General features: G+C 38.0%; 1 protein-coding gene across 1 annotated transcript; it reads right to left on the bottom strand.

Annotated features, from left to right (window-relative positions):
* Positions 1-1,728: 1,728 nt before the first annotated feature.
* Positions 1,729-12,245, bottom strand: IL26 (interleukin 26). The gene is made up of 5 exons (XM_073624029.1): positions 11,983-12,245; positions 11,782-11,838; positions 11,554-11,691; positions 6,161-6,229; positions 1,729-2,821 (listed from the first exon to the last, which is right to left on the bottom strand). Exons 1-5 carry the CDS (start codon positions 12,145-12,147, stop codon positions 2,702-2,704), a joined length of 549 nt encoding a protein of 182 aa, XP_073480130.1. The 5' UTR covers positions 12,148-12,245; the 3' UTR covers positions 1,729-2,701.
* Positions 12,246-12,988: the final 743 nt, after the last annotated feature.

Raw genomic sequence — 12,988 nt, 5'->3', positions numbered from 1 at the left:
TATAACAGCGGTAAAACGCTGCTAAAATTAGCTGCGCTATACCACTAAGCCCGCACCTCCCCAGTGTGAAAGGGCTCTAACATAATTTAAAGAGTATTTGTACTTACGCAGTCAAATTTGAGTAAACCCTACTTTATGTTTGTGCATTCAGCATATATAAAAATAATGTAAAAAATATTTTTTATTTTTCTTTGTGTTTGTCTAGAGCAGCCCTTTGGCAAACTGCAAGCTACTCTGAACAATTTGAAATGAGAAGGAAATCAGTCTGTCCCCACTGACAAAGAGGTACACATGACTAGTTCCCCCTTATTAACATACAATAGACGCCCAACCTTTAGATTTTTAACACTTTTTAGAATACTTTTCAAAGCTAGTCTACAACTGAAAATGAGATCAGCCTGCACATTACAGACAGGGTTAATTATGGTAAACTCCAACTCCCCTGCCCTCTCTGCATAGCAGAGGAAAACTTCAGGTTTTGGAGTTTTCAGAAAAGAGCAAGTAAATGCAACAGTTTAATATTCTCAGTAATGCCATGTGAATGAGAACATGTAACAAATATTTAAACAATAAAAAGTGCCAAACGAAAATGGTGTACTAAAAATTGTTGTAATGTTTTAACCGCTTCCCACCCGGTCACTCCAATTAAATGGTGGGGTGGGAGCTTTGTCGTTCTGAGTCGACGTACCCATACGTTGCTCAGAACAAGGGCACACGCACGGGCGCATGTCCATGTTGCCGCGCAGCTGCATGATCCTGATGTACTTCTGTCCCCTGGACACAGCGCATCTCCTCTCGGCAGAATGGCCCTGTGATTGGCCCTTGTGATCACATGATTGCTGTGTCCAATCACAGCCAATGTAAACAGAGCCGCCTGTCAGTGGATTGGCTCTGCTTTTCATTATACAAAGCCCGCCAGTGAGGAGAAGGAGAGCCAATCTGTGTTGCCAGCCAGGGATCAGTAAGCTTATAGCACTTTTACTGCTTTACACACACTGATCACCCATAAGGTGTCCTGTCACAGTCTCCCAAACAGTGTCCTGTCACAGTGTCCCCACATAGTGTAAAACATCTGTAACAGTGATCAACAATGTCCTGACATTTTAGGACCTCAAGAAATGAGGCGGTCAGTACATCGGGATTGATCAATTTTTAATAGTATGTAGCATAGCTTGTAGACACTAACTTTCACACAAACCAATTATCATACCATTATCAGGATTTTTTTTCCAAAGACATGTAGCAAAATACATTCTGGCCTAAATTTATGACGAAATTTGATTTGATTTGTTTTTTTTTTTTAAACAGAGTAGAAAATGTTTTTGTTTTCCAAATTTTTGCTCTTTTTTCACTTATATCACCAAAAAAAAAATACCCCATGATGAATAAATACCACCAAAAGAAAGCTGTATTTGTGTGAGAAAAAAATAATACAATGTTCACTTGGGTACAATGTAGCATTACTGAGTAATTGTAATTCATTCAAAGTGTGAGAGCACTGAAAGATGAAAATTGATCTTGGCAGGAAGGGGATAAAAGTGCTCTGTATTGAGGTGGTTAAACATATGCAAGCTACAAAAAATGTAAATGATAATATAATTTATTCAAGTAATTCATGTGTACAGACAATACAATTAATAAATTATGCATATAATTTTATAATGTAATAATTAAGAATAAATAAGGATAGTTTAACTATTACAATTAAAACATATTATTTATATCACCTGAAAAATATGCATATGTATTTTTGTAAATAGTCTGGAATGGTAACATCTATTAGAAAACATGCTATAATGTTCCATTTCATCAAAAATACAGATAGGTCATTAAACAATAACACTAAGTTTGCTATAATTTCCCCAATAACTTTTAAAAAGCTATATTAATCATTTAGAGTTTTATCACATGAATAAATACAAAAAAGCTATTTAAAAAGTAGTCATCGTCCAAATGGATATTAAATTCATACCTTTGCAAGTGCAATATAATATTTTTCTTTTCTGTCTGAAAGCTGTAAATTACTACTCAAAGCACAATGGCAACCAAAAGTCTTTTTCTGCTTTGCATAAAATGAGTAAGGGTTAGCGTCTCTTTCTGGTCTGTGTTCCTTTTGGGGGAGATTTTCAATCACTTCCTCTCTCAGTGACAGTAAGTGGCAACAAAAAATGGGAAATATCTCCAAAAGAAACCAAGACAGTGACAAAAACACATACAGTGTTAGTATAGTACTGAATCGTTAGAACCTCAAGTTTTTAGGCTGGAAGCCTGTGTATGCCTTCAAACCTTTGATTTTTTTTTGGTTTTGGTTCTTATACCCCAGTGAGAGTAAATCTTCCCATTTGAGTCACAGACAGAGATAAAAATAGTATAGACCGTAGATTTTAACCCTTCCCTGCTCTATTCAAAACAAAAACAAAAAAAGGCTTTGAAGTTGTCAAAGTGTTGTCATAATGAGCATGGTTTTGATATATACTGTATTTGTTCTAAGAAGTTTATATAAATAACCATTCAAAAGTTATACAAATCAGCTTCCATGAGATATGAATATAAATAATAATAATTAATAGTAATAACAATAATAAATACAATAACTATAGTTATATCTCCTGCATTTACTTAAATATAAATGTGTTCACATTATAGAATTGCTTCAAGTATATCCATTCATGCTTTCAAATCATAATGTGCTTCATATAAATTATTTTCTTCCTTTTGTTTTCTTTAGCTCATGAATGGCAAAATTATGGATCCAGAAAAGAAGACTCCTAAATTCACTTACAGCTTTATTTAGTCTCTTCATCCCCTTTGCAACCTTGTTCTGTGAATACAATAAAAAAAACATTGATACTTCATTTTTCTCCAATAAACCTTGTCGATTGATTTATAAAGTATGTCATAACTTTGGTCTGTTTAACAACTACATTGAGGAAGGGCAAGTAAAGTCAATAAACAACCAATGAATGTTTTGACTAGATTTACACATTTTCGCGCATGGTAATATTCATAAAAACTGCATTCTAAAGTCTATTAGTGCAATGTACCAAAACATGCTGTATAAGTCTGTTGTTACAATGACATTCATCTGAATTACACTAAATAGCTACATACTGTATACAGTGTCCACTAACTTACATGCACTTTTACAACCACAATGCATGTATAGAATTGTACATGTATTGCAGCGAGATGCCTTGGCCAAAAGAAGTGCAGGTATTTTTATTCTTGCATTAAAGTTTCTGGGCTGCCTTACAGCACTGTTGCATGTGTTAACAAGTGCAACAACATGCACACAGAGCTGTGAACAGAAATCTTACTGTACTGCAGTAAAGGACATAACACCTTCACCAATTACAGAATTACTTTACAAATACTATGCAATTATGGTTGCCACCTTTTCTAAGAAAAAATACTGGTCTTTTTATCTTTTTCTTATCTCTTCAAAACATGTCCAGATAAGACAGAGTAATGCCCTGTACACACGGTCGGATTTTCCGATGGAAAATGTCCGATCGGAGCGTGTTGTTGGAAATTCCGACCGTGTGTGGGCTCCATCGGACATTTTCCATCGGATTTTCCGACACACAAAGTTGGAGAACAGGAGATAAAATTTTCCGACAACAAAATCCGTTGTCGGAAATTCCGATCGTGTGTACACAAATCCGACGGACAAAGTGCCACACATGCTCAGAATAAATAAAGAGATGAAATCTATTGGCCACTGCCCCGTTTATAGCCCCGACGTACGTGTTTTACGTCACCACGTTCAGAACGATCGGATTTTCCGACAACTTTGTGTGACCGTGTGTATGCAAGACAAGTTTGAGCCAACATCTGTCGGAAAAAATCCTAGGATTTTGTTGTCGGAATGTCCGAACAAAGTCCGACTGTGTGTATGGGGCATTACTGGAGTCAGGCACATGCTCAGTTTGGTGTGTATTGCTAGAGAGGAGTTTTTTTTTTTTTTTCCTTGGGAGAGTGTATGTGATCAGCACAGGGCCAATCAGCACTGTCCAGAGGGTCAGGGGTCCTGCATCCTGTTAGGTCAGACAGTACAGTATGAAAACTCCTCCTACAAGCTTTAACCAAGCACTGATAGAAGTCAGAAGACTGCTATATACTGCTGATGAGAAAAAGTATTTAACAGTTTATATTTACTAAAATTATTGCATTTCAATGTTCTGTGTACTGTGGGGGACCATATATAGTGAATGCAGGGTCATGGGTTTAGTAACACTTTTAATGTTTGTTTGCAACATTCAGTTATGTGTTCCAGTTTTTGTTAATTCCCTTGCATTTCATGGGTGTATTAGGTGGACATGTTCCCTGGCAAAAGACTTAAAGGAGTTGTAAAGTCAGAAGTTTTTTTTATCTTAATGCAGTTTATGCATTAAGATAAAAATCCTTCTGTGTGCAACAGCCCCCATCTGCCCCCCCTAATACTTACCTGAGCCCCCTCTCTGTCCAGCGATGTCCACAGTGTCTCGGCCATCCGAGAGTCTCCCTCCTGATTAGCTGAGACACAGCAGCCCTGCCATTGGCTCCCTCTGCTGTCAATCAAAGTCAGTCAGCCAATCAGGAGAAAGGGGGCAGGTCCGGGCCACAGCTATGTCTAAATAGACACAGGAAGCTGTGACTCAGCTCGGGTGCTCCCACAGCAAGCTGCTTGCTATGGGGGCACTCGACAGGAAGGAGGGGCCAGGAGCACCGAAGAGGGACCCTGAGAAGAGGAGGATCCAGGCTGCTCTGTGCAAATCCACTGCAACAGTGCAGGTAAGTATGACATGTTTGTTATTTTTATTGAAAAAAAAACGAGACTTTACAATCACTTTAAGGTATAACCCTACTTTTGTTGAGAGAAAAAAATATTTTCTCCTGGTAGTTACAGGCATTGCAAGGATTTTAAACGTTGAAGCCCTATTTGTTGCTGTTTCTGTTTAGATGACACATGGATTCTAACTATTCCCGTTCCCTGCAGTAAATTCCTAATGCTTCCGTGATTAGAAGGGGTGTGCTGCTAAGAAAAGCAGTGAGTCAGTCACTTGAGCCGGAAATTACTTACCATTAACATTCTGTACATATCTAGTGTACAGAACACCCCGGTTCTCATCTTGATTGTCAAGGTGACTATGTGAAATTTATAGCTGACTGGAGATTGAAATATAAAGATAATATTACACTGTATGAGGCTTGTGTAATTAAATATGCCATTTATAAACAAAAGTGGAGTCACCACTTTGTGACCGTCGCACGCCGATATATGTCAGCACAATGGCAGCGGTGGGCAAATGGGCGTACAAGTACGTCCCCTTTAATTTGTGGGCTAGTGGGCGCACATGTCCGCCGCATACTGCGTGACCGTGCCCGCGGGTCCCGCGGACTCGATGTCTGCTGGTGTCCAGCAATCGTGTCACGGAGCGACAGAACGGGGAGATGCCTATGTAAACAAGACATTTCCCTTTTCTGCCTAGCAACATGACAGAGATCTACTGCTCCCTGTCATCGGGAGCAGTGATCTCTGTCATGTTGTAGTGAGCCCACCCCCCCACAGTTGGAATCACTCCCTAGGACACACTTAACCCCTTGATCGCCCCTAGTGTTTAACCCCTTCACTTCAGAGGAGGGTGCACCAAATCCTAATACTGAGTGATATTGTTTGCTACAGTTCAAGTGATGATATTTAAAGATACACCATCTTATATCACTGCTCAGAAATACTCTATTTAGAGCAACAAAAATGGCACCATAATTAAATTAGTATGTGCAAATACCACCGCGCTAATATTGTAAAAAGTGAAACAATATATGCAAATACAATTATTGCCAAAATATATAATGGGCTTACTGCTAATCACTGAAATCTGTTCCCACACCTAATATAACCAAACTTTTTTGTTTATTCATTTATTAAATTAGTATTTATCAGCTGGGTCCAGATGCTTAGCATTAGTAATGATGTCTTTATTTCATCCTGACCACCATTCCATGGTGGTCAGGCTTAAATAATAAATTTACAGTAATTTCTAACAGTATGTAGTAATTAAAATAGTGTAGATATAAACGTCATTATTATTAATATTATTATTATGATTGTACATAATTATTATAAGGTTTACTTTTTTCAAATAAACCCCAGTAAGGAATTCTTCCCATCACTTACCCCATCAAATTTTTCCCTAAGCTCTTTCATATTCCGTGTTACTTCTGTCGCTTCACATTTACCGGGTGTCTGTAGGAAATAAAACAGTCTGTTTAAGTACTGTATGCATTCCTAGATTTTGTTATATTTCTATTTTTGTAAAAACAGAATACAGTATAATGTCAGGTATTTTTGAAAGTAAACAAATGAACATAAGAAAGGAGAGAAGTCTCGAAGTGTGAGGGTCAAAATCATGTATTAAAAATTGTCTTTTCAAAATACAGATCAACATTTTATTCATCAAGTTTAATGTACAGTATTAATACACTTGAATATCACAATTTCAATAACTTTGCCATAGTAGGTTTTAAAAGGTCAATCTAACTGATCTACCAAGTAATCGTGAGTGCATTATTTATTCATTATGTAAATCAACCAGCTCAACAGTCATAAGAAACCTTAAAGCCAATGAAAACAATGACTGTAATAACATTGGGGTTGATTTACTAAAGGAGAAATGAATGTCTATCAATCTTAACTGAACTATGTAAAACCTTTTTTTCTTAATGAATACCTAAAGTCCAAGGGAAATAAAAATACAAACCCGATTTTTTTTTTTGCTCATTTGCGCAGCTTCACCTTATTACCAAAAACTCACTTTACAAAGTAAAGCACAGTGGTGTAGTGGTTAACACTTTCACCAGGCAGCAAAAATCCCCACCATTACACCATATGGCTGGAGTTTGCATGTTCTCCCTGTGCCTGCGTGGGTTTCCTCCGGGTATTCCGGTTTCCTCCCACACACCAACTGGTAGCTTAATTGGATCCTGTCTAAGTTGGCCCTAGTATGTATGAATGTGTGGTAGGGATCTTAGCTTGTAAGCTCCTTGAGAGCAGGGACTGATGTGAATGTAAAATGTATATGTAAAGCGCTGCGTAAATTGACGGTGCTATATAAGTACCTGAAATAAATAATAATAATAATAATAATAATAATAAATAATAAAAATCTCTGCTCCTTTTTTAAAGTGGTTCTAAAGGCAGAAGGTTTTTTACCTTAATTCATTAAGGTAAAAAACCTTTTGGGTGCAGCTCTCCCCCAAGCCCCCCCCCCCCCTCTGTACTTACCTGAGCCCAGTCTCGATCCAGCGATGTGTATCAGAGCAGTGGCTTTCTCTGCTTACTAATATTGATTAAAATTATCCACACTCAATAGTCTTTTGAGAGAGAATTTCAATAACTTAAGTAGTTTACTTTATCAATTTAAATATTATTTTCCTAAATAAAAAAATATATTTGAACTAAAGGAATTTTTTTTGTCATATTAGGGAGATTCACTTCCTATCCCATAGCTAAAACAGCAAGTGAGAGGAAATGCACAAAAAAAAAAGTGATTTACCACACATGTAAATAATAGTGAATGCTATTTTAATACTTCCTAATAACCAGTTGATTTGAGGGAAACGTACTAAGAGTAACACAAGGGCTGCCATTCCTGACTTTCTTCAAAGAATATTATTTGCCTGGCTGTATCTTGTTTTCTGAGGCACAGACCTGGAACAAGCATGCATATAAGTAAGTGTGTAGTCAGGACTCTTGATCTGCATACTTGTTCTAGGTCCATGTTTCAGAAAGTACTGAAGGTACTGGATCAGCATGACAGCCAGACAACTATAACAGTCTCTACATTTCCATATGAATGTTTTCATTAAAGTTTTTTGCATGGAAAGAATGCACTATTTTACAATTTATCTGACATTCTGAGCAGCAATGAGTAATTTTCTAAATTATGTACATAAAGAAACAAATCACTTTCAACTTGAAAATATTACTTAAAGCGGAGCTCCACTTAAAGGGGAAGTCCTGTTTTAAGGACTCGTTGCCCGCTCACCTTGAACAATTGTGACTTTTGAGGAGCGGGGGGAGCAGGTACCTGATTTTGACAGGTACCCGCTTCCCACTTCTGTTCGGAGTGCCGCAGTGCTCAGAAATGGAAGTTCTCCTTCCTCCCTCCCCCCTGCAGTCTACTGGGACACTGACAGGACCCAGAAGACTGCATCCGCCATTCACGATGCGCAAGCCACAAGCTGTCAAAGCCGGGTGCCCATAGTGAAGATGCCAGCGCCGGGGAAAGAAGACAGTGGGTGAGACCGACTGGGGTGAGCACACCGCTGGATCGTGGGACAGGTGATTGGCTGTTTTTTAAAAGTCAGCAGCTACAGTTTTTGTAGCTGCTGAGTTGTATTTTTTTCACAGGTGACTGTTTAATTTAATTTAATGCTTAAATCAGGCCACAGAAATAACTTCAGGAGAAGAAATCCCTTTCATCTGTTATGTCTGTAGACTGTATCATGGAAAAGTGGGTGGTTGCAAGTAAAATAAACTGAAACTATATAAATCATGCTACCAGTACTGCCTTTTTAGAATGATTTAGTCTTCATCACATAAGATACAAATATATACATCATAAAAACTTTGGGGTTTATTTATTAAAGGCAAATAGACTGCGCTTTGCAAGTGCCGTTGCACTTATTTTTTGCAAAGCTTAGTGAAGTGGTGGAGCTTCACTTTATGAAGAATGCCCAATCAGGTGCAAGAAAAAAAAAAAAAACAGCATTTTTGCTTGCACATGATTTATGATGAAAATCAGCAGAGCTTCACCAGATTTACTATCCAAAAAACTGCACTAGCAAAGTGTACAGTATATTTGCCTTTATTAAATCAACCCCTTTATGTTTTCTAGTAGTGGTATTAAATCAGTATATATTATACAATATATAGGGGGTTATTTACTAAAGCTGAAGAGTGCCAAATCTGGTGCAGCTTTGCATAGAAACCAATCGGCTTCCAGGTTTTATTGCCAAATCTTGATTAAACCAGCTGAATTTAGAAGCTGATTGGCTACCATACACAGCTGCACCAGATTCTGAGTGCACCACTTTTAGTAAATCTCCTCCATTACCTCAGATTATCTTTATTGCTTTCTACCAATGTGCTCTTATAACACAGATTCCAAGTAACAAAATTTACATCGTATTATACAAATACAGAAAAGAAAAAAAAAAGTGTAACTCAGAAACTAATACATTTGATATAGTCTAATATGCTTGCAACAACAATGCAAATTCTTTACCAGCGCATTTTTACCAAAAAAGTATGCAAGCCCTCAGAGTAAAATTCCTAAAAATTCATGAGACAGCACTTCTTGTGCACCAATTTTGATGTTTTCATGTTGTACAATGTGTACTATGATAGACTTTTGTCGTTTTTCAATCTGATTAACTATGTAACTATATACCTATGCAAGCCCCTTCATTCGTAAAAAGCATCATAAAAAGTTATGTATACCACTGAAGGTTAGTGGTTTTGGCTTGTTGCACTCTGGCGAATCAGTCAGAAAAATAAATGAATCACTGCTCTTTTGGCTGCAACAAGTGTTCCTATCTCTTAAAGCATCGTTCCAGGCTTTTTAGTTTATTAAAAGTCAGCAGCTACAAAAAGTGTAGCTGCTGACTTTTAATAAACAGACGCTCACCTGTCCCACGGTCCAGCGATGCGTCCGCACGGAGCCTCGCTCCTCTCCCCCTCCTCTCCGCGGCACAACCATAGAAACTGTGGGCACCCGGTCGTGACAGCTTGCCGCTTCATGGCCGGGCGTGCACTGCGCATGCGCGAGTTGTGCTGCTCTCTCCGAATGGACAGGCAATCTTCTGGGACCTGTGACATGTCCCAAAAGATTGCCAAGAGGGCGGGGCCGCCTAGGGGGAGAGGAGGAGTCGCCTAGGTGGCCTGAAGTCGGAAGCAGGAAGTGGGACAGGAGGTCCCACTCAAAACTAGGCACCCACTTCCCCCCAAAAAAAAATTACATGCCATATGTGGCATGTAAGGGGGTGAGGAGTGCTTAAATCGGAAGTTCCACTTTTGGGTGGAACTCCGCTTTAAATAGTAATAGGGGTCACCTCTGACATGTTTTGCAATGAAAAGCACTCTTCAAAATCAAACATGTCAGAGGTGACCCCTGCTAATTTTCAATAAATAAAAAAAAGTTTCTGCAGTCTGGAGTGTAGTGATTCATTTTCTATAAAAAGCATAGATCTAATTTTATACTCACATTAGCATCCTACCTTAGCAAACATTTTAGGGCCCTTTCACATGGGCTTTCCGTTCAGGTTCACCTCGCAGGCAGACCTCATCAGACCCTCCAGTCTCCCCTATGGAGCGGCAGATGTCAGCGGTGACATGTCCACTGACATTCACAGCTATCCGATCCAATCCTGCCTTCAAAATCCAGATGGATGGTGGTCCTATTTTCCATCTGTCCGGCAGATTGGATCAGATCGGATCAGATGAAAACAGGCAGGCGGTCCGTTTCCATCTGATTTCCCCATAGGGGAGATCAGGACTGGGTCTGTTCCGCTCTGTAAAGTGAGCAGAGATGGGCCTGTCATCCGCCTGCTCAGTGGGGGTCATCGGAGCCATCCCCCACTGAGCAAGCGGAATCCGTTCCATGGAGGCGCTCCGTGTAAAAGGGGCCTTAGACTACAGGTAGCGTGCAGGGCTGCTTTACAATCAGCAACGAAATTGTAACAAAAGTGGAGCATTGCCCATAACAATCAAAAGGATTTAATGCCTGGTACACACGATGAGATTATCGGACGAATGATTGTCCTTTTATTTATTTTTTTTTTGCATGCTAGTCTGAAAATGAGGAGGTTATGAAAATTCTCGTATGACAGAATAAAAAAAAATGGAAATACTGTACTGTCTTGATTAAACAAAAATCATATTGTACAAGAAAAAAAAATGTGTTTGTCCCTACAGATAATATCGGATGAACTGTCGTGATCAGCTCTCAAAAAGCTGTGTACTAACAATCAGATTATGGTACAATCGGTTCAAAAGCGGAATTTGTCATACGGTTTTCTGATCGTATGTACGAAGCTTTAGTGATCAACTCAAGCAAGGAACCAGAGTGCCTGTTATGAGCAACTATGTAACTTTCCCCAATTTTCTTTTTTAGGTTTTGTTTTTTTGTTTGTAAATCCAGCCATATTTTTTAAAAAGATATTTAAGTAACCATAATAACATTGTTTCTGTTTATTATTATTATTATTATTATTATTATTATTATCTGACTGCATTGTATGGGAGCATTTTGAAATTGTGCTCCAGTAAGATCATTTTCTAGTAATTTGTTGAATTCACCTACAGTCTCAATAAATCAGAAATACCTGTAGTTTGACACCTCACAATGCCCTATAGTTTCTGTTTCATATCACACTATAGTGTACTTACATACAGTGAAAGTGACAGACAGAAATGTGTTATAACACATTAGATGGCTTCAAAATACTTCCTCAAATTTTTGCTTTCAGCCTTAAAAGTTAAGAAAACACTGGATTCAATTGACTTACACAAAACTGGAGCAGATCTTGAATTTTCAGAAAGTCATGATCAATACCGCTTTTCTTGGCCTCAGCTAAGATTTTGCCTGCAGACAAGACATCCTCAGCATAGAATGAGAGTAACTGATTTCTGGTGCTGCAGTTTTCCTATACAGGAGAAATAGCAAAGTATTGGTTACAAGTATAGGGTTGTGTATGATGATCAATAATTGTTTATATTATATTCCATTTGCTTACCTTAAAGTCATTCTCCAGTGCTTCAGTTAATAATCTTACAGATTTATTCTTGTCCTGCTAAAAAAAAAAAAAAAACAACAAAAACAAAAAAAAGATAAGTTAATTGCATTAGATATTTATCTCACTCCCACCTGCAACAATTATGCATGCCTATCTCAAGCCCATAGAAACTTTCTGTATGAGTTTACAGGGTTCACTTACAGGAAAAGATTGTATGAAGTCGTTTGTCTTGTTTATAAGATTTGTAGTGTCTTTAAGAATTATATTTAAATTGCATCGGTTCTTCACTGGAAGTCTGCCCCCACATGCCATAATCATTAGCGTAGCTAGACAGAGGGCTTGCATGAAGGCAGAACTGTGCTTCATCTTTCTAGAATATAATTCTTTGTTTTCTTCACCAAAGGTAAACGCTATAAGTTATTGAATACTTAAGAGGAGATCGCAGCTTGTTTAATCTCTCACTCAAGTTAGATCACATTTGTTGTTGGATTTTTATATAGATCATCCTCCCAGTTCTGACAAAATCCCCCCGTCATCATCAGTGACGTGTAGTAAAAGACCTACACAGGTTTACCGGCATAAAAAAAGGTAAGTTTCTAAGAACTATGACCTTACTCACCACAGCAAACATTTCTTGTGTGGCTACTAAACTATTTGACTTTACTTGTGGCTTTGGTTCATGTAATGTGGTCATAAAAATCCCTCAAAGTAGTTTTGAAGCCTTTTTTCCTTAATATACAAGATGTATTTCCTTTTGTTAGCAATTTTGCTTTTAAGGCTACCATACTTGCACAAAAAAATTGCATTATTGATCTGCACATACCGCAGATGCATGTATGATGTTTTGCATTGTCAGTAGTAATTTGTTTCCAAAAAATTGTACTTTTTTTTTTTTTATGAATGTAATCTATGCTGATAAGTTCTCTTAAAAATATACACTTTTTTTCCTTCCCTTTTCTTCTGTACCAATCCCAAAATGGCCATGTGCTTTGTATGTTTGTGACATGAGTTAAGGCTCAGTCAGGCCATAAATCATAAACCACAGTACCAGATCTTTCACTAAATTCTCCCAAAACTCAAAATAAATGGAGCCATGAGGGTCCTCCTACTTCTTCTGCTAAACGCAAAACAGAGATTCCTCTTTAGGGTGGAACTGTACATGGGTGTACGCATTATAAAGGTTGTCATTGGAGTTTGTTATAGACCT

Source organism: Aquarana catesbeiana, linkage group LG03 (genome assembly GCF_042186555.1).
Source record: "Aquarana catesbeiana isolate 2022-GZ linkage group LG03, ASM4218655v1, whole genome shotgun sequence".
Taxonomy (NCBI): domain Eukaryota; kingdom Metazoa; phylum Chordata; class Amphibia; order Anura; family Ranidae; genus Aquarana; species Aquarana catesbeiana.
This window is presented reverse-complemented; position numbering and strand designations above follow the sequence as displayed.

What these genes read in the sequence shown, in the direction of transcription:
- IL26 (XM_073624029.1), bottom strand. Translation starts at nt 12,147, where the DNA reads ATGAAGCACAGTTCTGCCTTCATGCAAGCCCTCTGTCTAGCTACGCTA. An exon ending in CACTGGAGAATGACTTTAAG is followed by an intron (nt 11,692 to 11,781) that starts GTAAGCAAATGG and finishes TCTCCTGTATAG; the next exon opens with GAAAACTGCAGCACCAGAAA. An exon ending in TTAGGGAAAAATTTGATGGG is followed by an intron (nt 2,822 to 6,160) that starts GTAAGTGATGGG and finishes TTGTATTCACAG; the next exon opens with AACAAGGTTGCAAAGGGGAT.